Below are 26,396 nucleotides of genomic sequence, written 5' to 3'. Positions count from 1 at the left end.
AAGGACCAATATTTACCTTAGCCACTCTTTTTTGTTTTATGTATTTGTAGAAACTTTTACTATCTGTTTTTATATTCTGAGCAAGTTTACTCTCATAATCTATCTTACTCTTTATAGCTTTTTTAGTAGCTTTCTGTTGCCCCCTAATGATTTCCCAGTCCTCTAGTCTCCCACTGATCTTTGCTACTTTGTATGTTTTTTCCTTCAATTTGATACTCTCCCTTATTTCCTTAGATATCCACGGTCGATTTTCCCTCTTTTTACCGTCCTTCCTTTTTGTTGGTATAAACCTTTGCTGAGCACTGTGAAAAATCACTTGGAAGGTTCTCCACTGTTCCTCAACTGTTTCACTATAAAGTCTTTGCTCCCAGTCTACCTGAGCTAGTTCTTCTCTCATCCCATTGTAATCTCCTTTGTATAAGCACAAAACACTAGTGCATGATTTTACCTTCTCACCCTCCATCTGTATTTTAAATTCCACCATATTGTGATCGCTCCTTCCGAGAGGATCCCTAACTATGAGATCCTGAATCAATCCTGTCTCATTACACAGGACCAGATCTAGGACCACTTGTTCCCTCGTAGGTTCCATTACATACTGTTCTAGGAAACTATCGCGGATACATTCTATAAACTCCTCCTCAAGGCTGCCTTGACCGACCTGGTTAAACCAATCAACATGTAGATTAAAATCCCCCATGATAACTGCTGTACCATTTCTACATGCATCTGTTATTTCTTTGTTTATTGCCTGCCCACCATAATGTTACTATTTGGTGGCCTATAGATTACTCCTAACACGACTAAGTATTTATTTTGAGCATGACCTCATCTCATAGATCTGATTACATTGTATCCTTTGCGATGTTCAAAAGTGCTTTGCTTTCAAAGGGGTGTGAATTTTGGTTCCTGTCATTTCTAAAGTTTTATTATCAAATTGTATCCCCAGCTCATAATTTTGACTTTGATTTTGGTCTAATTTGTGTTCTCGTAGACAGGTTGTCTCCAGCTTTCTTTAATTTACCTGATGTCAGCAGAACTTCACACCAATACATTTGTCACCTAATTCAACTGAAAACCTCATCCATTCTTTTCCAGCTGCATACTTCAGATAGCAAATTCAAGAAGGTGCAAAACATTGCTTTTGGCTGTATACTAAAATTCACTCGATTGTGACTTGAAAGACCTGCCTGTTTTGTTTGCTAAGCCTGCTTGACTAAGGCTATCTGCATTTTACAATCCTCTCCTGCAGCTGCTGTTAACCCTTCATGGGATTTTTCCCTACATTCTCTCATGCACTCTTAGATCAGGTATTGCCAGGCTTCCATGTTTCAAATGATATATCTTTCCATATTTTCAATTACAGTGGGGTCGGAGAATCCCCGGGGGGATGCGGGAATCCCATCCCGACGGCAGTTTCCCGAGTCTCCCCTGCCGATTCTCGGGCGCCTGTGGGATTCCCAACGTGCCGGTCGGGGACCGTTGAAAGCCCCCCCCCGGCGATTCTCAGGGCCCCACCTGGTCGAGTGGCCGCTGAGTTCGACTGAGTCACGCCGGCGTGGGTTACTCAGGTTCCACACGGCGGGACCTGGAAGGTGTGTCTGCGGGGGCCGTCCTGGAGGGGGGATCCTACCCCGGGGGGTGGGGGGCCAGGGTGGCCTGGCCCGTGATCATGGCATCCCGATCGGCGGGAGGGCTGGTTCCGTGGGGGCCTATGTTCCTCTGCGCCGGACCCCTGTAGGGCTCCGCCATATTGCCCGGGGGCCGGCGCGGAGAAGGGAACAACCACGTATGCGCGGAATAACGCCGGCCATTCCGCGCATGCGCCAACTCGCGCCGGCCATTCTGCGCCGGCTGGAGCTGCAGGGACCACCTCGGCGCCGACCTAGCTCCCTAGGAAGGTGAGCATCCCCCGTTATCGGGGACTGCTGACGCCGGAGTGGTTGGTGACGCCTTTCAAGCCGGTGTGGGGACATAGCCCCATTATTGGAGAATCCCGCCTCTTATTTTTGAACAGTGACTCCCTAATTCTGGATTCTCACACCAAAGAAAACATTCTCTCCACATCCACCTCAAGACTCCTCAGCGACCTTCTGTCTATCAATTAAGTTGCTTCTTACTTGGAGGTCCCTGGTTATAGATGTTTCAATAAGATTAGGGAGGGTGGTAAAAGAGGTGGGGGGGTGGCATTGTTAATTAGAGATAGTATAACAGCTGCAGAAAGGCAGTTTGAGAAGTATCAGCCTGCTGAGGCAGTATGGGTTGAAGTCAGACATAGGAAAGGAGTAGTCACCTTGTTAGGAGTTTTCTATAGGCCCCCCAATAGTAGCAGAGATGTGGAGGAACAGATTGGGAAACAGATTTTGGAAAGGTGCAGAAGTCACAGGGTAGTAGTCCTGGGTGACTTTAACTTCCCAAACATTGAGTGGAAACTCTTTAGATCAAATAGTTTGGATGGGGTGGTGTTTGTGCAGTGTGTCCAGGAAGCTTTTCTAACACAGTATGTAGATTGTCCGACCAGAGGAGGGGCAATATTGGATTGAGTACTTGGTTATGAACCAGGGCAAGTGAAAGATTTGTTAGTGGGGGAGCATTTTGGAGATAGTGACCACAATTCTGTGACTTTCCCTTTAGTAATGGAGAGGGATAGGTGTGTGCAACAGGGCAAGGTTTACAATTGGGGGAAGGGTAAATACGATGTTGTCAGACAAGAATTGAAGTGCATAAGTTGGGAACATAGGCTGTCAGGGAAGGACACAAGTGAAATGTGGAACTTGTTCAAGGAACAGGTACTACGTGTCCTTGATATGTATGTCCCTGTCAGGCAGGGAAGAGATGGTCGAGTGAGGGAACCATGGTTGACAAGAGAGGTTGAATGTCTTGTTAAGAGGAAAAAGGGAGACTTATGTAAGGCTGAGGAAACAAGGTTCAGAGAGGGCGTTGGAGGGATACAAGATAGCCAGGAGGGAACTGAAGAAAGGGATTAGGAGAGCTAAGAGAGGGCATGAACAATCTTTGGCGGGTAGGATCAAGGAAACCCCCAAGTCCTTTTACACATATGTGAGAAATATAAGAATGACGAGAGCGAGGGTAGGTCCGATCAAGGACAGTAGCGGGAGATTGTGTATGGAAATCTGAAGAGATAGGAGTGGTCTTGAACGAGTACTTTTCTTCTGTATTTACAAATGAGAGGGGCCATATTGTTGGAGAGGAAAGTGTGAAACAGACTGGTAAGCTCGAGGAAATACTTGTTAGGAAGGAAGACGTGCTGGGCATTTTGAAAAACTTGAGGATAGACAAGGCCCCTGGGCCTGACGGGAATGTGAAGTGAATTATGAGGACAGTTTACATAAACATGGTTTGTATTCCTTCGAGGGTTCGGGTTGAGCGAAGATCTAACTGATCTAAACCCGCCCCCCCCCCCCACCCCGAGGTAGGTGGGTGGGACGCCCTGGATTCTGCGCTCTCCTTCCACTGATTACGCTTGGCCTCTGCGTGCTCCATCCTATGACGCTCGAGGTGATTGGCACCTTCGCGGATGCTTTTACTGCAGCTTGTGCATTCTAAGGCAAGTGATTCCCACATGTTGTTGGGGTTGTTGCACTTATTTAGGGAGGCTTTCAGAGTATCCTTGTAACATTTCCTCTGCTCTCCTAATGATCGATTTCCACCGCGGAGCTTGGAGTAGAACACTTGTTTTGGGATTCTTGAGTCGGACATGCGGGCAATGTGGCCCGCCCATCACAGCTGCTGGAGTTTGACCAGTGCCTCGATACTGGGGATATTGGTCTGGGAGAGGACATTCACGTTCGTACATCTGTCCTGCCAGTGGATTTGCAGGATTTTGCAGAGGCAGTGTTGGTGATATCGCTCCAAGGATTTGAGGTGTCTGCTGTACATTGTCCATGTTTCTGATGCATAACAGGAGGATGGAAACCACAGCTGCTCTGTAGACCATCAACTTAGTACTGGGTTTGAGGTCTCAGACTTCAAACACTCTGTTCCTCAGGCATCCGAAGACTGCACTAGCGCATTGGAGTCGATGCTGGATTCCATCATAATGTCGGCTCACACCAAGTGGAGGCTCTCGCGGTATGGGAAATGATCCACATTGTCCAAGAGGTCACCGTGGATCTTGATGGTTAGAGGGCAGTTTTGTGTGGCAGGACTGGGCTGGTAGAAAACCTTTGTTTTCCGAATGTTTAGTCTGAGGTCCATTCTCTCATATGCCTCGGTGAATGCTTCATCCATGGTTTGTAGCTCATCACATGTATTGGGGGTGTGTTGGTTCCGTTCGTGAGGACCACAGCTTGCATGTCATTGTGAAGGAGGCAGAAGATGGTGATAAATTTCTGCAGGCAGCCGAATTTGAGGAGGATGTTCCACAATCCCTCACGGTTGACAGATTCGAAGGCCTTTGCGAGATCGAAGAAGGCCATGCACAGAGGCTGATGCTGCTTCCTGCACTTTCCCTGGATTTGTCGCTCGCTGAAGATCATGTTCATTGACCCTCTTGATGTGTGGAAGACACACTGAGACTCAGGGAGGAGCTCTTCAGCCACTCGGAGGAGGTGGTTGAGGAGTATTGCCACAATTACCTTTCCCGTGGCGGGGAGTAGGGAAATCCCTTCGTAATTTCCCCAGTCGGACCTGTTTCCTTTCTTGTCGACGGGCACAATTAAGACATCTCTGAGATCATCCAGCATGCTCTCTTGCATTTATATAACACCTTTCTCAACCACTGGTTGTCTTTCCAGCCAATGAAATATTTTTGAAGTATAACCACTGATGCAGCAAGTTGGCAACAGCCATTTTGGACACAGCAAGCATCCACAAATCAGATGATCTGGTTTAAGTATTGGTTGAATGGTAAGTATTGGCCAAGAATCTGGAAGAACTCCTCCTGCTCCTGCTCTTCCTTGTCATGGAATTTTGTTTACCTGTTTCTGAGGGCACACAGGACCTTGTTCTTTTTAATTTTTAATTCATTTACATAATGTGACAAGGCCAGCATTTATTGCCCACACCTATTTGCCCTTCAGAAGTTGGTGGTTGTTATATTCCTTGCCATTTTCTCCAAGATAGCCAGATATATAGTGTTGATAAAGAATATAAAAATAAGAAGTTTGAATTAAAACAAATTTATTGTACACTACTAAACTTGATTAGGTTTGCACACTTTACTGAGTAACAGATACTAAACTAATAATACTGAATCTGTAGTACAGTAATCAATATTCTATTTAACTAATAAACTACATTATGACTTGACCTCATGCTATATCTTTACAATCAATTCTCAATCTGCTGTCATCAGCTTCTCATCATGTTCTCCCAGAATTCCTAGAGATGCTGACTTATATACAATGAATTAGTAATGCCATCATTGATTTACACATAGTTTCAGATGTTAACCCTTCCTCCACTGGCACTATACATATCATTACATTGGTGAGTGGCCTTCTTGAACCGCTGTTGTCCACATGGTGTGTGTACACCCATCGTGCTGTTAGGGAGTTCCAGGATTCTGGCCGAACGACAGTGATGGAAGAGAGATACAACTCCAAGTCAGGATGGTGAGTGGCTTGGAGGGGAACTTCCAGATGGTAGTGTTACCATGTAGCTGCTGCTCTTGTTATTCTAGAAGGTAGCGGTCATGGGTTTGGAAGGTGCTGCGAAAGGAGTCTTGGTGAGTTCCTGCAGTGCATCTTGTAGATAATACACATGGCTGCTACTGTGCATCGGTGGTAGAGGCAATCAATGTTTGTAGATGGGATGCCAATAAAGCGGAGCCGCTTTGTCCTGGATGATGTCGAGCTTCTTGAGTGTCGCTGGAGCTGCACTCTTCCAGGCAAGTGGGGTGTATTCCATTTCACTCCTTACATGGCTTGTAAATGGTGGACATGCTTTGGGGAGTCAGGAGGTGAGTTACTCTCCACAGGATTCCTAGCCTCTGACCTGCTCTTGTAGCCACAATATTTATACGGCTGGTCAAGTTCAGTTTCTGCTCAATGGTAACCCCCAGGATATTGACAGTGGGGGATTCAGCAGTGGTAATACCATTTGTCATGATATTCAAACATACATCATAACACATACACAATGATAGACAGACCAACAGACCAATTAGCACACATAACACGACAGCCAATCACAGACAAGAGCAGACACAGTGTAAGACAAGAAACACAACACCTCCTGGGCAGTCCATCTGGAGACAGCACAGGGCCAGGACCGATATAGCAAGACACTCACACAGTCACAACGTGCTGAGTACCAAGTCAGATGTGTAAATAGTTAGTTGGAATAAAACTGCGTTGTACCAAGCGCAACCGTATTGGTTCATCTGTACCTCAGAGCACCCAACACCTCATGGTACCAGTGAGTGAATCGATACCTACCGGCAAATCTGCCATCCTGAGCCATGGACACCCGCAACAAACCGCAGCCGTTGCAAGTCGCTGGGAACCTGGGCACAAATTGGAAGCTCTTCAAGCAGCGATTCAAACTGTTCATGCAAGCCAGTGAAAAACAGGGCGCCTCGGACGAAACAAAGATTGCCATGCTCCTCACTACCGCAGGTCAGCACGCCATCGATGTATACAACTCCTTGGTGTTCGCGGAAGGCGGGAACAAATCTAAGTATGACACGGTCCTCCTCAAGCTCGACAAGCACTTCAACGATGAGGTCAATGAAAGCTTTGAGAGGTATGTCTTTCAGCAGCGCCTGCAAGGTAAGGATGAGCTCTTTCAGTCCTTCCTGACGCACCTCCGCATACACGCGCAGTCCTGCGGTTACGACACCGCCTCAGAGTCCATGATCCGGGACCAGATCGTTTTTGGCGTTGCCTCCAGTGGCCTACGCCAGCAGCTTCTAAAAATTAAAGGCCTGACCTTAGCATCTGCAGTTGAAGCCTGTGTCCTGCATGAAAATGCGACCAGCCGCTATGCCCAATTTCAGGCGACCGAATTGGCACGGAGGGGGTCCCACGCGATCGAATTGGCAAGCCAGGCCGCCCACGAGGCCGAACGCATCCAGGCAATCGTGTTTCTCCCGGCCTGCGGCCTGGACGAGGGCGGCCATTTTGTCCGCTTTTTGAGGCCTCCCGCGTTTGTGCGCGCCAAAATCTATGGCAACACTGAGGGACGTGCTGCACAGGCGCGCCCGATTACATCTATGGTCTTCCACGGTTCACGGTCGAAACTGACCACCGCCCCCTGGTCAGCATAATAAACAAGGACCTGAACGAGATGACCCCTCACCTCCAGCGCATCCTACTTAAACTCAGGAGGTACGACTTCCAACTGGTCTACACTCCAGGGAAGAACCTCATCGTGGCGGATGCCCTATCCAGAGCAGTGAGCACGCCGCCAGATACGGAGGGGTTCGTGTGTCAGGTCGAGGCACAGGTGCCTTTGACAGCGGCAAATCTGCCGGTTGACGACTCCAATCTGGCCCGTATCCGCCGAGAAGACTGCGGCCGATCCCCTTCTGCAGCGAGTGATGCGCCACATGACGGGAGGATGGCTCAAAGGGCAGTGCCCGCAGTTCTACAATGTACGAGACGACCTAGCCATCATTGATGGTGTCCTTCTGAAGCTGAACCGGATTGTGATTCCGCACAGCATGCGCCAGCTGGTTCTCAATTAACTACACGAAGGCCACTTGGGGGTCGAGAAGTGCAGACGGAGGGCCCAAGAGGCGGTATACTGGCCGGGCATCAGTGACGATATTGCCAACATGGTGCTCAACTGTACAACCTGCCAAAGGTTTCAGCCGGCGCAACCTCCTGAGACGCTTCTGCCCCATGAGCTGGTGACGTCCCCCTGGGCGAAGGTGGGTGTCGACCTATTTCACGCGCTCGGCATAGACTATGTCATCATAGTTGACTACTTCTCAAACTACCCAGAAGTCATACGCCTGCACGATTTGACGTCGTCTGCTGTCATCAGGGCCTGCAAAGACACCTTTGCTCGCCATGGCATTCCGATGACTGTCATGTCGGACAATGGGCCCTGTTTTGCCAGCCATGAATGGTCGTCCTTTGCTGCTTCGTATGGCTTCACACACATGACGTCCAGCCCTCTGCATCCCCAGTCCAATGGAAAGGCGGAGAAGGGCGTTCACATTGCCAAGCGGCTCCTCTGCAAGGCTGCTGCTGCCGGGTCGGACTTCTACCTCGCCCTGCTGGCCTATCGCTTGACCCCACTAGCCACGGGTCTCTCACCAGCACAGCTGCTGATGGGTCGCGCCCTCAGAACCACTGTGCCTTCCATCCTGGCACCAACAATAGACCATGCTCCGGTACTGCATAGGATCGCCAGAAGAGATCGTATGACATACGGGCAACTGATCTTCCCTCCCTGGCCCCTGGAGACAACGTCCGCATCCACCTACCAGACGGTGGCTGGTCAGCACCTGCCAAAGTTCTCCGACGCGTGGCTCCCCGCTCGTTCCTGGTACCCATGTCGGATGGACCCGTGCGTAGGCGCAATCGCCGAGCCCTTTGCCTACTTCCACGCTCGCAACGGGACCCTACACAGATGCCGTGTCCTCCACTGGTTCCTGATAGCGACTTCGTGGAGCTGCCATATACCATGCCCCTTCTGTCGCCGCCCGTGGCCAGGCTCGCACCTCAGCCGGTGGTTCTCGACCCACCCTTGAGGCGGTCAACCCGAATTCGTCGCCCACCTACTAGACTGGACTTATGAGACAGTTCACACGTCAAACTTTAGCAACTACTGTTTTGTAACATGTCACTGTTTTATCGTTCCAGGCCTCGTTTGATCGGTCCAAATTTCAACGTTGTTCTTCTTTTGTTATGGTACAACCTCGTTAGCATGTCACACCTGACATTGCCCCTTGTATATAGTTAAGCCCCATGCACATGATGTAAATATTACGCACACACACCTTTAGCTGCACTCAGGACACATTTATATTTATAACCACGTAGGCACATAATCTTGTAAAAAAAGGGGGATGTCATGGTATTCAAACATACATCATAACACATACATAATGATAGACAGACCAACAGACCAATTAGCACACATAACACGACAGCCAATCACAGACAAGACAGACACAGTATAAGACAAGAAACACGACACCTCCTGGGCAGTCCATCTGGAGACAGCACAGGGACAGGACCTCATTAGCAAGACACTCACACAGTCACAACGTGCTGAGTACCAAGTCAGATGTGTAAATAGTTAATTGGAATAAAACTGCGTTGTACCAATCACAACCGCGTTGGTTCGTCTGTACCTCAGAGCACCCAACACCTCACCATTGAGTGTCAATGACCTTGATCTGTAGCTACTGATATCTTAGTCTATATGGTTATCAAGGGAAATAGATCAAAGATGAGCAAATGAATTCAGATCAGCCATGATCTAATTGAATGTTACAACAGCCTCAAGGGGCTGAATGGCTTTCTCTTGTTCCTCTGTTGAGTGAATCATAAAATCATAAAATGGTTACAACGCAAAGGAAAGTCCCTCACCCTGTCATGTCCATGCCAGTTCTCTGGCAGAGCAACCCACTCAGTCACACTTTCCTGCCTTTTTCTGTGACCCTGCAAATTTATTCACTTCAGATAATGATCCAATTTCATTTTGAAAGCCTTGATTGAATCTGTCACGCTCCTCAGGCAGTGCACTCCAGGTCCTAACCAATCGCTGTCAGTGCCGGCTCTCCTCCCAATCACCCCAAATCAATGATCACCGCAACCCCCCACATCCCCACTGCCAATGGGAACGGCCATCCACTCTACCCAGACTCCCCCCATATTACCAAAAACATCCAATAGACCACTTCTCCATGAAGAAGAGCATATAATTAGAAACTTATAAAACAGATAATTGACACCAATGTGGGCGTGGATTGGCTGAAGAGATTAGATCAGAAAATAAGAGCTAGTTTGATAGATGAATGGAATATAAAGATAGAGGGGATGTTTGAAAGGCACCCTTGCTGGCTAGATCACAGTGTTGTGTAGTCTGTTTATTGATTCGCAATGAGAGAAGGATTTGCGATTTGTGTACTGATGATGTAAAATTGATGTGTGGACTCTAAGTTTAATCTCTCAAATTTCTTTGAATGCTGGCAGAATTTGTCTTGGTTAATAATATTGTGACTGTCCTTCAAATGTAACGTCCTGAGATTCCTGCAGTGAAATTCATTGGAATCACTTTTGCCGTGAGGTTGATGTCATATTTGCACGCTTGCTATCTGTATATAGCTGCTGATGCCACCTGTGTTTTTTCCCAGATCACAACATCCAGATTCCACAGCAGCTGCACAGTCTCTACACCATGTATTGGCAAGAGATGGAGGAGGGGACACTAGACAGCCTGATCACCCTTCATACCATCACCTCCAGCACACTGAGGGTAATATAACTGCTGTTCTGTTAGAAACAACAGCAAATTCTCTCTTTGACCATTTAGGGCCTAATGATTAAATAAAAGTTTCCAAAATCCTTAAAAAAAAGCTACTAAATATTTAATGTGTCCACAATCAATTGGAGGCACATGTGGGCAGCACGGTAGCACAGTGGTTAGCACCCTGCCTCACAGCACCACAGACCTGGGTTAAATTCCAGCCTTGGGCGACTGTGTGGAGTCTGCACGTTCTCCCCGTGACTGTATTGGATTCCTTTGGGTGCTCCTTTTTCCTCCCGTAGTCCAAAGATGTGCAGGTTAAGTATATTGGCCATGCTAAATTGCCTCTTAGTGTCCAAAGATGTGCGGGTCAGCTGAGGTTATGAGGTAACGGGGATGGGGCGGAGGAGTGGACCTAGGTAGGGTCATCTTTCAGAATGTCAGTGCAAACTCTGCACTGTCAGAATTCTATGATTCTAATTGTACGCGGGTATAGTATGTTGGTGATTATACACGAGTTGAACAATCAAGAGTCTATTGGATAGATTTTCAACACCCCCTTGCATTTCTATACTGCCTTTAAAATATGACACTGCGCCACATGAGGAGCTATCAGGGGAAATTACTAAAAGCTTTTATTCTTTCATGGGATGTGGGCATCACGGACAAGGCCAGCATTTATTGTTTATCCCTAATTGTCCTGAACCCAGTGGCTTGTTAAGTAATTTTAGAGAACAGGGGGGAGTCAACCACATTGCTGTGGATTGGGAGTCACTGCTGGACCACGTAAGGATGGCAGCTTTCCTTCTTGAGAGGACAATAATGAACCCGCTGGGGTTTTCAGCCAACCAATGATAGTTTTACGGGCACTATTGCTGAGACTAGCTTTCACTTCCAGCTGTTGTGGTAGGGTATGAAACCTATGACCCCAGACAAAAAATACATGAGGGAGAAAGGAATAACAAGACAAACTAATGAAGTTAGATTTGTTATTATTCATTCAGGCTAGGAGCAGCATTTATTGCCCATCCCTAATTGCCCTGGGAATGTGATGGCGAGCTAGCTTCTTGAACCATTGTAGTCCGTGCGTTGTAGGTACACCCACAGTGCGGTTAGGGAGGGAGTTCCAGAATTTTGACCCAGCGACTGTGGAGGAACGGAGATGTGTTTCCAAGTAAGGGTGGCGTGTGGCTTGGAGGGGAACTTGCAGGTGGTGGTGTTCTCATGTATCTGCTGGTCTCGTCCTTCTAGGTGGTAGAGATCACTCACAGATTTGGATGTTGCTGTTGAAGGAATCGTGGTGAGTTACTCCAGTGCATTTTGAATATGGTACACACTGTGTACTGGTGGTGGAGGGAGTGAATGTTTGGGTTAGTGGCTGGAGTCCATCAAGAAGAGTGGAAGGAAGTTCATGTGGAGATTAAACGTCAACAAAGGCTTAATGGATGGAACAACTTTTTCTGTGTTGTGAATACTTTGTAATGTTTTGTGATATCCTGATAAGGTTAGTATGAAGTAGATTGGTAGGAAGGCCTTGGGGAGCTAAATACTGACCAAATGACTTGTTTCTGTGCTGTAATGTCTCTGTAATTTTATGTAATTAGCCCAGCCTTTTGGCTAAAGTCAAGGGTTAGATCAAGCCCGCGATCAGGCAAAGCCTGTTCTTGCCTGCTCGGATCTAGTATGTCTCTCTTGCGGGGACCGTGAATTGGATTCAATTTGAATTGGTTTTTGGACCAAGCAAGGAGATGGATTAGGGACTTGCCCTGTCCACTCTGCACATTGGCTGAGAAAAGAATATTTTTTTTTAAGTAATGAGCAATGGTGGAGTGGTTTCAAAATAAAAGAAATGCTTACCATCTCATTCTTCGAGCAACTAAGGTTTGAGGTGGTTTCCTTCCTGTTGTTTCTCGAGCATGTTTATAATTTCACCAGTAATTGTGAATAAAGAGAATCTTCACAGAGGATAAACAGTGTTCCAGGATAAGAAATACTCTCCCCGCCCCCCCTCTTCATTCCCCCCAGGCCATTTATTTAAGTAAATAAAGGGAGCAGTAAAGGAACAAAAACTTTGCTAGCCAAATTGGGAGATTCCATTGATTATACACATGATGATAAACAGAAACAGTGCCCCAAAACATAGATGGAATTGGAATCATCAACGTCTCGGGATCATTTTGACCATTTAATTCCAGTAAGGATTTAGAAGAAGCTACTTGCAGTGCTGGGCTTACAATAACAATACATATTTTCACTATTTTGGAAAAAGCACGTCGGGATGAATGGTCACTAATATGCTAAGTGGAAGTTATTTTCGCCAGAGTTTAAACAATAAGTGGTTTATTAGCTTGTCTGAGTATTCAGAAAGACACCATTGTTTTGGAAAGCTCGGATTCCTGGCAGACTATGAGAGAAGGATAAAGATGGGACAGCATTTTTAACCGGCGAGAGATATTTTTATGACAGAACACAGGCACAAGGAAGGACAGTCAAACAGCAAGGTCCTCGCAAGATGGTTGAAAAGAAGGAGACTGCAGGGAGTTGATGCTCTGCCCTGAGTTGTAGCATGTGACAGGTGTAGGATGATGCAAGATGCGGTTCGGTTATTCTGTTTAATCACACTGTCATAATCCTCCCAAGATGGCCACGGGGAAACCATTGTCCATCTCCTGCTGGGACTCGTGGAGGATGAGCTTCCCAGGTAGGGGGTGGCAGCCACCCAGCTGGAGCTCGTTAAAGACCACACATAAAAGCCGGCCCAAGCAGGGCCCGGAGCTGTTGGTTGTCCCAACAAGGACTGGGTTGGGAGAGAGTTACTGCCATGGGCAGACTATTGTCCATAATTTGGTAAATCCTTGTTCCACCACCGGTGGTTTCCTCAAGTTACTAAGCATAGAGTCAAATCATAGTTATAGCACCGCAGGAGGCCATTCTATTCACTGTGCCTGGTGCCAAGACTCTGCAAGAGTAACTCAGCCAGTTCCACTCCCCTGCCTTTTCCTCGAACCCCTGCAATATTTGTCTCTTCAGATAATTATCTAATTCTCTCCCCAAAGCCACAATTGAATCTGCCTCCACCTCACTCTCAGGCAGTTCCTTTGGTTCTCAACCGTTCCACACATGGGAACAGTTTTGTCTCTGTCTGCTCTGTCCAAATCCCTCATGATTTGGGACACCTCCTTCCAATCTCCTCATAACCTTTTCTTCCCCGAGGAGAACATTCTTCTCTAGTCTATCTTGTTGGAGTGGTTTCTCTTCAGGTTAACATCCAGGTTCAGTTGGCAGTTAGGAAGGCAAATATTATGTTAACATTCATGTTGAGAGGACTAGAAGGGCTGTACTGCTGAGACTGTATAAGGCTCTGGTCAGACCCCATTTGGAATATTGTGAACAATTTTGGGTCCTGTATCAGAGGAAGGATGTGCTGGCCTTGGAAAAGGTCCAGAGGAGTTCACAAGAATGATCCCTGGAATGAAGAGCTTGTCATATGAGGGACAGTTGAGGACTCCTAGTCTGTACTCAATGGGGTTTAGAAGAGTGAGGGGGGATCTTATTGAAACTTACAGGATACTGTGAGGAATGAATAGAGTGGACGTGGAGAGGATATTTCCACTTGTAGAAGAGATTAGAACCCGAGGGCACAGCCTCAGACTGAAGGGACGATTCTTTAAAACAGAGATTAGGAGGAATTTCTTCAGCCAGAGGGTGGTGAATTTGTGGAACTCATTGTGGTAGAAGGCTGTGGAGGCCAAATCACTGAGTGTCTTTAAGATAGAGATAGATAGGTTCTTGATTAAGAAGGGGATCAGGGGTTATGGGCATGAAAAACATATCAGCCATGATTGAGTGGCAGAGCAGACTCAATAGGCCGAATGGTTTAATTCTGCTCCTGTGTCTTATGGTAGCATTTGGTAATGTCACTAGGCCAGTAAGTCTGAGACGTTGAATAATGATCTGGAGCCATGAGTTAAAATCCCATTCTGATGGTTAAGGAAATTTTAATCCATTTGCATAATCTTGAATAAAGCACCAGTTTCAGGAAGTGGCTATGAAACTATTGGACTGGAAACTATTGAACTTGGATTATTATTATTATTATTGTTGTTGTCAAGCAAAAAACAATCTCATTCACAGATCAGTACATATCAATGTGGTTAACTCTGAACTACAATCTGAAGTAGCAGTGGGGAGGTGGTAGTGGTGTCGAGGTCACTGTACTAGAAATCCAGAGGCCCAGTTTAATGCTCCTGGGACAAGGCTTCAAATCCCACCCTGGCAGCTGGTGGAATTTTAATTCAAATGAATAAAATCTGGAATTGAAAAGCTAGTCTCAGGAATGATGACCACAAAACCATTGTTGATTGTTGTAAAAACCCATCTGGTACGCTAATGTCCTTTTGGGAAAGAAATCTGCTGTTCTTACCTGGTCCGGCCTACATGTCACTCCAGATCCACATCAGTGCGGTTAACTCTTAACTGCCCCTCTGAAATGGCCGAGCAAGCCACTCAGTTCAAGGGCAATTAGGGATGGGCCTAAATGCTGACCCGCATCCGATGAAAGAATAAGTAAAAAGCCTAACAAGCCACTCAGTTGTATCAGGTTAGTATTGAAATGTCAAATAAGAATCACTGTGGGTGTACCGACACCACAAGGATTGTAGTGGTTCACCTTCTCAGTGACAATTCGGGATGGGCAATAAATGCTGGCCTTGCCAGTGATGTCCACATCATGTATTAATTTTAAAAATGTAGGTGGACTTCCAGTGGCGGCTATGAGGGAGTAGGTCGCACATTTGGTGGCTCCCGTTTCGGTCGGCCTTTTGGCCCTTTTCCCCCGACTTTTTTGCGCTTTTGAGCGCGGAACTGGAAAGCAATAGTATTCAGGCACTGAACCCATACAGAGTTGTATGGACCTAAGAAGCCGGAGGGACCGTAAACAGCAGAAGAAGTGGTCGAGTATGGGCACAGTGGAGGCTGTGAGGGAGACCAATATGGCCGATGTTCAGAGCAAGGAGCCGGCAGCTCAGCCTACAATGGAGCAGCTGCTACAGGCCATGCAGGAGGGCGTTTTAGCTCTGAAGCGCGATAATTTGGAGCCGCTCCAGATGTCGATGGACCGATTGGAAAAAAGGCTGGATGATCAGGCTGAGAAGCTCCAGAAGCTGGAGAAGACGGTGGAGGAGCAGGCCGACTTTCAAACGGTGGCGGACGTGGAGATTCGGAGGTTGAGGGATCAGCAAGAAATGCTTCTGGAAAGGCTGGAAGACCTGGACAACAGTTTTCGCCGGCAGAATGTAAGAATCGTTGGCCTCCTGGAGGGGGCTGAGGGGTTGGATGCTGCCGCGTATGTGGAGGGTATGTTTCAGAAGCTACTGGGGAACGAGGTGTTCCCTCGCCCGCCGGTGGTGGACAGGGCACACAGAGTGCAGGTGAGGCAGCTGCGAGGAGGGGGTCCCGCACGAGCGATGGTGGTCCGGTTCCACAGGTACCTGGACAAGGAGCGGGTTCTGCAATGGGCCAAGAGCACACAAAGCTGTACCTGGGACAATAGCACCCTGCGTGTTTACGAAGACCTGAGCACTGATGTGGCCAGGAGGAGGGGAGGCTACAGGCAGGTGAAGGAGATTTTGTATAAGAACAAGGTGAAAATTGGGCTGCTTTTTCCGGCACGGCTGTGGGTTACGTATGAGAGTCAGCACCACTATTTCGAGGAACCTGAGGAGGCGATGGACTTTGTTACGAAGCAAGGGCTGGCTCTGAGCTGAGGACTCTTGGACTCACGGTAGAACTTTTAAGTCTATTTTGTTTCTCTCACGCTTTGAGAGATGCCTGCATGCTTGGACCCGTTCTTTTCGTTTTTTCGACCTTTAGGTTGATGTATTGTGGTTGCGATGTGTTTTTCTTGTTCTTGTTTGTGGTTTCCCTAAATGTTTCCTTTTTGGGTTTCTTGTTTGGTTGGAGTTTTGGTGGGGGGAAATGTTTTTTAAAAATAGTTAAAAAGGTGCGATTATGATGGGGGTTTCGGGGGAATTCTTTGCAATCTTTTTCTGTGTTTGGAGGGGAAGGGCTGAGAGTGCCTGGTACTTCTTATCTCTATTTGTTTGATCTAAATTGCACTATTGTTGGGGATATCTCTGACTTGTATGGAGTATTTGTTTAAGCAGGGCTGTTTTGGGGAAGTGGTATGGATGGGCCGGGGGGAGGGAAGCCAGGGAACAATGGGTGAGAGACGCACTGGTGCCGAAGCTGGGAGCCACCAGGCTAGCTGGGTGGGCTAGTGAATGGAAGCCAGGTGGGGGGGGATTCATACAGTTAGATTAGAGCAGGGCTTAGGTGGTAGGATGGTGTTGCGGGGGGGGGGGGGGGGGGTTGATCTGCTGACGAGGATGGAAATTGGACATGGCAACAGTGAGGAGGTCTTGGGTGGAGCCGGCCAGGTGGCGGGCCAGAGGAAGCGCGACACATGGCTGGGGGGCTGGCCAAGGAAAGGGGATGGCTGATCGGCAAGGGGAGGGGGGCGAAGTGCCCCCCAACCAGGCTGTTCACCTGGAATGTTAGAGGGCTATATGGGCCAGTGAAGAGGGCGCGTGTGTTCGCGCATTTGAAGGATCTGAAGGCTGACATAATCATGCTGCAGGAGACGCACCTGAAAGTGGCAGACCAGGTTAGGTTAAGGAAGGGCTGGGTCAGTCAGGTCTTTCATTCTGGGCTTGACACTAAGACGAGGTGGGTCGCGATCCTGATTAATAAAAGGGTTCAATTTGAGGGGGAGGGTACAGTTGCGGACGGGGGCGGCAGATTCGTTATGGTTAGGGGTAAGCTCGAAGGGGTGAGAGTAGTCTTGGTCAGTGTGTATGCCCCTAATTGAGACAATGTGGATTTTATCAGGAGGTTGCTAGGGAAGATCCCCGACTTGGACTCACGCAAACTGATCATGGGTGGGGATTTTAACACAGTCCTGGACCAGAGCCTGGATCGGTCGCGTTCAAAAACGGGCAGGTTCCCAGCGATGGCAAAGGAACTGGGAGGGTTCATGGAGCAAATGGGGGGAGCTGATACGTGGAGATTTCGCCGGCCGTCGGCAAGGGAGTTTTTGTACTACTCCCACGTCCATAAGGTTTATTCCCGAATTGATTTCTTTGTCATGAGTAGGGACTTGCTGGCCGGGATGGCGGGGGCGGAATATTCGGCATTTACCATATCGGGCCATGCTCCGCACTGGGTAGATCTACAGATTTGTAAGGATAGCTTCCACCGCCCACAATGGAGGCTGGAAGTTGGATTGCTAGCGGACGAGGCGGTGTGTGAGAGTCAGGAGATGCATGCAGAATTACCTGCAGGTAAGTGATACCGGAGAAGTCTCAGCAGCGGTGCTCTAGGAGGCACTGAAGGCAGTGGTGAGAGGGGAGCTGGTCTCAATCCGGGCTCATCGGGACAGGACAGACAGGGCAGAAATGGACTGACTGGTTAAGGAAATTTTACGGATGGACAGGAGCTACGCGGAGTCCCCGAGGCCAGAGTTACTCAGGAAACGACAGAGGCTGCAGGCCGGGTTCGGGGTGCTGACTACAGGCAAGGCTGTAGAGCAGCTTAGAAAGGCAAAAGGCGCGATATATGAGCATGGGGAGGAGGCCAGCAGAATGCTCGCACAACAACTAAGGAAGAGTTGGCTAGGGAGATAGGAAAGATAGCGGATGGGGAGGGAAATCTGGTGGGGGGACCCGGCAGGGCTGAACAAGGTGTTTAGGGAGTTTTATAGTAAGCTGTACACTTCGGAACCCCCCAGGGGACCGGAGGGGATGAGGCGATTCCTGGACGGACTGACCTTCCCAAGAGTGGGTAGGGGGTTGGTAGACGGACAGGGGGCCCTGGTTAGGATCGAAGAGGTATTGGGGGTCCTGAAGGTCATGCAGTCGGGTAAAGCCCCGGGGCCGCATGGGTATCCGGTGGAGTTTTACAAAAAGTTTGCCAAGATAGTGGGGCTGGTGATGGTCAGGGTTTTTAACGAAGCAAGAGACAGAGGGGTTCTACCCCCGACGATGTCGCAGGCCACTATTTTGCTTATTCTGAAGCGGGATAAAGACCCGGAGGCCTGTGGATCTCTTTGATTAACACAGACGCTAAGTTACTGGCCAAGATCTTGGCGACTAGAATTGAGGATTGTGTACCGGACCTAATTGCGGAACCGGGTTCGTGAAGGGTAGGCAACTGGCGTCCAATCTAAGAAGGCTGCTTAATGTGATTATGATGCCCCCGGAGAGCAGGAAGGCAGAGATAGTGGTAGCTATGGATGTGGAAAAGGTTTTTGACCGGGTCGAGTGGGACTATCTGTGGGAGGTGCTGGGACGGATTGGGTTCGGGGAGGGGTTCATTGACTGGGTTAGGCTGTTATACCAGGCCCCAGAGGCTAGTGTAAGGATGAACAGAATGACATCAGATTACTTCAGACTGCACCGTGGGACAAGACAGGGTTGCCCTCTCTCTCCACCGCTGTTCGCGCTGGCCATAGAGCCTCTGGCAATTGCTCTGAGAGCTTCAAGGGACTGGAAAGGGCTGGTCCGGGGGGGAGTGGAACATAAAGTCTCGTTATTCGCGGATGACCTGTTGTTATACGTATTGGACTCAATGGCGGGGATGGACGGTATCATGGAAATCCTGAGGGAATTTGGCCGGTTTCAGGATATAAATTGAACATGGCTAAGAGCGAGTTGTTCGTAATTCAGGCGAGGGGGCAGGAGAGTAGGCTGAAGGGGTTGCCGTTCAGGCTGGTAGGGGAAAGCTTTAGATACTTGGGGATACAGGTGGCACGGGACTGGGGCAAGTTGCATAAGCTCAACCTGTCCCGATTGGTGGAACGAGTGAGGGAGGAGGTTCGGAGTTGGGATGCTCTCCCACTGTCACTAGCGGGGAGGGTGCAGACAGTTAAGATGACGATTCTCCCGAGATTCTTGTTCATATTTCACTGTCTCCCCATTTTCATTCTTGGAAGAGGCTGAATAAAATTATCCTGGGATTTGTCTGGGCGGGGAAGTCCCCGCGGGTGAGGAAGGTGATGCTTGAAAGGAACAGAGGGGATGGGGGGCTGGCGTTGCCGAACTGTAGCAACTACTACTGGGCGGCCAACATAGCGATGATAAGGAAATGGATGGTGGGTACAGGGTCAGTTTGGGAGCGGATGGAGACGGCTTCGTGCAGGGGCACCAGTTTGGCGGCCCTGGTTGCGGTGCCTCTGCCGCTCCCGCCGGCGCAGTACTCCACCAGCCCTATAGTGGTGGCGGCTTTGTGGATCAGGGGACAGTGGAGGAAGCATATAGGAGAAATGAGAGCATCGGTGTGGACCCCAATCTGTGGCAACCACCGATTTGCCCCAGGGAACATTGTCAGTGGGTGTCGACTGTGGGGGAGGGTGGGGATTGTGAGGATGGGGGATCTGTTCCTGGAAGGGAGCTTTCCGAACATGAGGGCGCTGGAGGAAAAGTTCGGGCTGGCGGGAGGGAATGACTTTAGATACTTACAGGTGCTGGATTTTGTGCGCAGACTGGTACCGTCCTTCCCACGCCTCCCGCCAAAGGGGAGGCAGGACAGGGTAGTTTCTATGGGAGAGGTAGGCGAGGGTAGAGTCTCAGATATTTACAAAGAACTAATGGGAGCAGAGGATACACAGACTAAGGACCTGAAGCTTAAGTGGGAGGAGGAGCTCGGGGGGGAGATGGAGGATGATATTTGGACAGAAGCCCTGACCAGAGTAAACACGACCGCAACATGCGCCAGGCTCAGTCTGATCCAGTTTAAGGTCGTGCACTGGGCCCACATGACGGAGGCCCGGATGAGTAAATTCTTCGGGCTGGAGGACAAGTGGGCCAGATGCGCCGGTGGGCCGGCTGGTCACGTGCACATGTTCTGGTCGTGCCCTAAACTCAGGGGGTACGAGCAGGGATTCGTGGACATCATGTCCCGAGTTTTGAAAACTGGGGTGGTAATGAGTCCTGAGGTGGCAACCTTTGGGGTGTCGGAGGACCCGGGAGTCCAGGAGGAGAAGGAGGCCGACGTCTTGGCCTTTGTTTCCCTGGTAGCCCGGCGACATGTACTGTCGGCATGGAGGGACTCAAAGTCCCCGAAGACCGAAGTATGGCTATCGGAAATGGCGAGCTTTCTCGGTCCAGAGAAGGTTAAGTGCGCCTTGTGAAGTTCACTATCGGGGTTCGCCCGGAGGTGGCAGCCATTCATTGACTTCTTCGCGGAGAATTAATCGTCAGCAGGGGAAAGGGGTGGGGGCTAGGCTAGAGTAGAGTAGGTGGTGGTTTAGGCAGGTCCTTGCGAGAATGGAGTCATGGTTTGTACTATGCGTTATTTGCTTTTCTTTCTGTACAGTACTATACAATGTCATTGTTTTATATGCCAGAAATACCTCAATAAAATTGTTTATTAAATTTTTTTTTTCTTTTTACTGCAAATCTAAGTTTTGAATCCTCTCTGTTGCAATTCCTGGGCGGAATTCTCCCCACCCACGCCGGGTGGGAGAATCGCCCGTGCGCCACACGAGTCCCGCCACGCCGACCCGATGCCCGCAAGCGATTCTCCCACCCCCCCCCAAACCGGCGCGAATCACGGCTGGCCGCTGGGAGAATCGCCACTTGCCTTTGGTAATGGGCGAGCGCCGATTCTCCAGCTCGGATGGGCCGAGCGGCCTGCCCAACACGACAGGTTCCCGCCGGTGCCATCCACACCTGGTCGCTGCCGGCGGGAACAGCGCGGGAACGCTGGGGGGGGGGGGCGGCCTGTGGGGGGGCGAAGAGGGTTCCTGACCGATCGGCGGGCGGGCCTCTCTGAAGGAGGACCTCCTTTGCTCCGTTGCCCCGGAAGATCGATCCGCCATCTTCTTGCAGGGCTGCCGCGGGAGGACGGCAACCGCGCATGCGCGGGTTGGCGCCGGCCAATCCGCGCATGCGCGGGTGACGTCATTTATGCGGCGCCGGTCGCGTCATTTACGCGGCGCCGCTTTTACGCGGCTCCACGACCCGGAGCGCATAAATGACACTGTGCCGCTCCTAGACCCCCAGGGGCGGGAGAATAGGGGGCTGGGAACGGCCTCCGACGCCAGAGTGAAACACTCCAGTTTTAACTCCGGCGTCGGGACTTAGTCTCCCGATGGGAGAATTGCGCCCCCTATCTTTTAAACCTATGTGTCTCCACCCATGTCTTTCCCAATATCTAGACTATTCCAATTCTCTCCTCACTGGTCTCCATTACTCCATCCTCAATAAACTTTAGCAGATCAAAGACTCTGACTAAAGAAGTGATAGAGGCGGCCACCTTCTTCGAACGCAGTGTAGTGGCGGTCCACCGGGCGGATGGGGAGCTGGTGGTAGGCGGACTTCAGGGCCACTGCGGAAAAGACTCGATACCGCACAATCTGATTTACCATGTCAGATATGCATGGGAGGGGGTACGCGTCGAGCTGCATGTACCGATTGATGGTCTGACTGTAGTCAATGACCATCCTGTACTTCTCCACAGTCTTCACCACTACCACTTGAGCTCTCCAGGGGCTGTTGCTGGCCTCAATGACCCCTTCCCGCAGAAGCCGTTGGACCTCCGAGCTGATGAAGTTCCTGTCCTGGGCACTGTACCGTCTGCTCCTCGTGGCGACGGGTTTGCAATCCGGGGTGAGGTTCGCAAACAGGGAAGGTGGATCTACCTTAAGGTCGTGAGGTCGCAGACGGTGAGGGGGGGTAGGCGTCTGCTGAATTTTAAAATTAGGCTTTGGAGATGGCACTGAAAGTCCAGGCCGAGTAACAGGGCAACGCAGAGGTGGGGAAGGACGTAGAGCCGGAAGTGGCTGAACTCTACGCCTTGGACGGTGAGAGTCGCGATGCAGTACCCCCGGATTTCCACGGAATGGGATCCGGAGGCCAGGGAGATTTTCTGGGTGACGGGGTGTACCGGGAGGGAGCAGCGCCTTACCGAAGTGCGGTGGATGAAGCTCTCTGTGCTCCCGGAGTCCAGAAGGCAGGATATCTTGTGCCCGTCGACCTTCACGTCACGGTCGCGAGGTTGCGGGTGATAGAGGTGAACTGCGGCAGATGCTGGGAGGTCCCGGGCTGGTCAGCGGTGGCAGAGGTAGCGACAGGTGATGAACGGCCAGACGAGCAGGGGTCCTGAGGCGCCATCCAAAATGGCGACGAAGATGGCGGCACCCACGGGGTGCACATGGTGGGCGGTATCAAAGATGGCGGCGCCCACGGGCCGCACGTGGTTTGCGAAGATGAAAATGGCAGCGCCCCTGGGTCGCACGTGGGGGGTGTAAGAACGCCGGGCCTGGAAGCAGCGGTGACCGACCGGGCTTGGCAAACAGAAACAAGGTGTCCCTTCTTCCCACAGCCGTTGCAGGTCGCGCTCCGCGCCGGGCAGCGCTGCCTGGGGTGTTTGTTTTGCCCACAAAAATAGCACTTGAGTCCCCCGGAGTTCGCTGGCTGCCGCGTGACGCAGGCTTGCGGTGAGCTGGAGTCGGCAACTGGTGGGGCCCACAATTCCCACAAGGGTGCCGCGCGACCCCACTTCCGGGTGCGGCTATGCAGAACTAGGTCGCATATTCGGCAGCTCCTGCTTGGAACGGACTTTTGGGCTCTTTTACAGGGCCCCCACGGCATTTGTTTGACATTTCCCGGTGTGGGAAGAAGGCGGCAATATTCCCCCGACAGTGTCCCCCAGGAAGGGTATGTCTCTTGGTTGCCAGACACACGCAGAAACAGTGAAAGATTTGGCTGCAACTACAGGATAAACAGGGCCTCTTCCAGCATGCAGGCGGGGGAAGGGCAAGCTTAAAGCTGCAAGCTGACCTGAGGGCCTGTATCAAAGGTGAATTCTAGCAGCAGAGGGAACAACTGTGAAAAGACCTCATCAAGGCCACTGAAGGGACTTCCGGTTGCGGTGATGCCTAGCTAGCCGCACGCTTCGGCGGCTCCAGCTCCAACGGACCTTCGGGCTCTTTTAAGAGCCTCAACGGGGAATTTTTCGACGACGCAACCCGGTGTGGGGCGTGTGAGAAGGGAGTCCCCCCCAAACGAAGGAGGAAAAAACCGGCGGCGGCGGCTGCAGCGCGAGGAATCGTCGACCAAAGGGTCAGAAAGAGAGAAGTACAAGATGGCGGCGGAGAAAGCGCAGGCGACATGGGGGCCTGAGCATGAAATTGTGAGACGGTGCGTGGAGCTGCTGAAGAGGGAGGTGCTGACCCCGTTGCTACAGGCAATTGAGGGGCTCAAGGAGACATTAAAGACCCAGGAGACAGAGCTCCGTGTGGTGGAGCAGAAGGTGACAGATATTGAGGACGAGATCCTGGGCCTGGCGGTTAAGACACAGACGCACGAGGCACTTCATAAAAAGTGTACTGAAAGGATCGAAGCCCTAGAAAATGGAGCGCGAAGGAAGAACCTTCGGATACTGGGTCTCCCTGAGGGTGTGGAAGGAGTGGACTGTGGAGCGTACGCAAGTACGATGCTGAGCTCACTGATGGGTGCTGAGGCCCCTACGGGCCCCTTGGAGGTGGAGTGGGCAAATCGGATTCCGGCGAGAAGACCAAAAGCGGGAGAACCACCCAGGGCGATAATCGTGCGATTTTACCGCCTTAAGGATAGAGAAGAGGTCCTGAGATGGGCTAAAAAGGTGCGGAGTAGCAGATGGGAGAATGCAGTGGTACGGGTATACCAGGATTGGAGTGCGGAGGTGGCGAGAAGGAGGGCGAGCTTCAACCGAGCCAAAGAGGTGTTGCATAAAAGGAAGGTGAAGTTCGGGATGCTGCAGCCGGCAAGACTATGGGTCACGTATCAGGAGAGACACCATTATTTCGAGACGGCGGAGGAAGCATGGACCTTCATCAAAGAAGAGAAATTGGATCGGAACTGAGGGACTGATGCTGCAGGAAATGTTATTGATAATGTTACAGTGGAAGTTAATTGAGAAGTAAACAGGGAAGGGGGGAGACATTGGGGAAATGTGGGCGCCGGTGAGGGGGGAAAGACGGGACATAGTTGGAGAATGGGGAAGGGGAGGGGGAGGGGAAAGGGAGCTGCGCCATAAGAGGCGGGTCAGGTAAAGGGATGTTCCCGCACCAGAAAGAATAAGGCGGGAAGACAGGCGCAAGGCGGATGGGAGTTCCCCACATGGGGAGGTCGAGGAGTGAGCAGGAGTAGCCGGGGTCAGTTGAAGTCAGCTGACTTACGGAAGTAATATGGGGGGAGCAATCAAGCTAGAAAGAGATCTAGCGGGGAGGGGAGGAGGGAGGGAGAAGGGGGGGGGGGGACAACTGGGTTGCTGCTGCGGAAATCCAAAAGGAAATGGCTAAAGAGTGGGTGGGCGGGGATGGTGTGCGACGCTGGGGGAGCGAGCGGGAGCGCGGAGGCGGGATATGGGACTGGCCTAGAGAAGGTAATGGCTAGTCGACACGGGAGGGGGGCAGGTAGCCCCCTAGTGAGGCTGATCACGTGGAACGTGAGAGGCCTGAACGGACCGATAAAAAGGGCCCGAGTGCTCGCGCATTTGAAAGGACTAAGGGCAGACGTGGTTATGCTCCAAGAGACGCACCTAAAGGTGGCGGACCAAGTTAGGCTAAGGAAAGGATGGGTGGGACAGGTGTTCCACTCAGGACTGGACGCAAAGAATAGAGGGGTGGCCATTTTGGTGGGGAAACAGGTCGCATTTGAAGCAAAGAACATTGTAGCAGATAGCGGAGGTAGATATGTAATGGTGAGTGGCAGGCTGGAGGGAATGGAGGTCGTGTTGGTTAACGTGTATGCCCCAAACTGGGACGATGCGGGATTTATGAGACGGATGCTGGGGCGTATACCGGACCTGGAGGTAGGAAACTTGATTTTAGGAGGGGACTTTAATACGGTGCTGGACCCGGGGCTAGATAGATCCAGCTCAAGGACCGGAAGAAGGCCGGCAGCGGCCAAGGTACTTAAGGGGTTTATGGACCAAATGGGGGGAGTGGATCCATGGCGATTTCTTAGACCTAGGGCTAGGGAGTATTCCTTCTTCTCCCATGTCCATAAAGTGTACTCCCGGATAGATTTTTTTGTTTTGAGAAGGTCGTTGATCTCTAGGGTGGAAGAAGCTGAGTACTCAGCCATAGCGGTTTCGGATCATGCCCCACATTGGGTGGACCTGGAATTAGGAGAGGAAAGGGAGCAGAGAACACTCTGGCGATTAGATGTGGGACTGATGGCGGATGAGGGAGTGTGTGCAAGAGTGCGGGGGTGTATTGAGAGATACCTGGAGGTCAATGACGACGGCGAGGTCCCTGTGGGAGTGGTATGGGAAGCACTAAAAGCGGTGGTCAGAGGAGAGCTGATCTCCATTGGGGCCCACAAAAGGAAAACAGAGGCCAAGGAAAGGGAAAGATTACTGGGGGAGATTTTAAGGGTGGATAGGGAATTTGCAGAGACCCCGGAGGAGGAATTGTACAGGGAGAGGAGACGACTCCAGACGGAATTTGACCTTCTGACCACCAGAAAGGCGGAGGTACTGTGGAGGAAGGCACAGGGGAGGAGGTATGAATATGGGGAAAAGGCGAGTCGCCTGTTGGCTCATCAATTGCGAAAGAGGGCAGCAGCGAGGGAAATAGGAGGAATTAGAGACGAAAGGGGAGACACGGTGCGAAGGGCAGGAAAGATAAATGAGGTGTTCAAGACCTTCTATGAGGAACTGTATAGGTCTCAACCCCCAGAGGGAGAGGAGGGGATGCGGCAGTTCCTGGACCAATTGAGGTTCCCGAAAGTGGAGGAGCGGGGGGTGGTAGGCCTGGGGGCACCGATTGGGGTGGACGAGGTTATTAAGGGACTGGGAAGCATGCAAGCAGGGAAGGCCCCAGGACCAGACGGGTTCCCGGTGGAGTATTACAGAAAATATGTGGACTTGTTGGCCCCGTTGATGGTGAGGACGTTCAATGAGGCCAGGAAAGGGGGGACTCTACCCCCGACGATGTCGGAGGCGACGATATCGTTAATTTT

The 26,396-nt window shown here is 50.6% G+C and overlaps 1 protein-coding gene across 1 annotated transcript in view; it reads left to right on the top strand.

The window, feature by feature from the left end:
- Positions 1-26,396, top strand: part of LOC140394048 (kinesin-like protein KIF19) — a 467,556-nt gene that overhangs the window by 274,903 nt on the left and 166,257 nt on the right. Inside the window, exon 14 of the mRNA XM_072480844.1 lies at positions 10,277-10,398. Within this exon, the coding sequence (XP_072336945.1) occupies positions 10,277-10,398 (122 nt within the window). The remainder of the gene's footprint in view (positions 1-10,276; positions 10,399-26,396) is intronic.

The sequence above is a fragment of the Scyliorhinus torazame genome, chromosome 17 (genome assembly GCF_047496885.1).
Source record: "Scyliorhinus torazame isolate Kashiwa2021f chromosome 17, sScyTor2.1, whole genome shotgun sequence".
NCBI classification, from domain to species: domain Eukaryota; kingdom Metazoa; phylum Chordata; class Chondrichthyes; order Carcharhiniformes; family Scyliorhinidae; genus Scyliorhinus; species Scyliorhinus torazame.
Note: the sequence above shows the minus strand (reverse complement) of the source record. Positions and strands in the feature narration are given on the sequence as shown.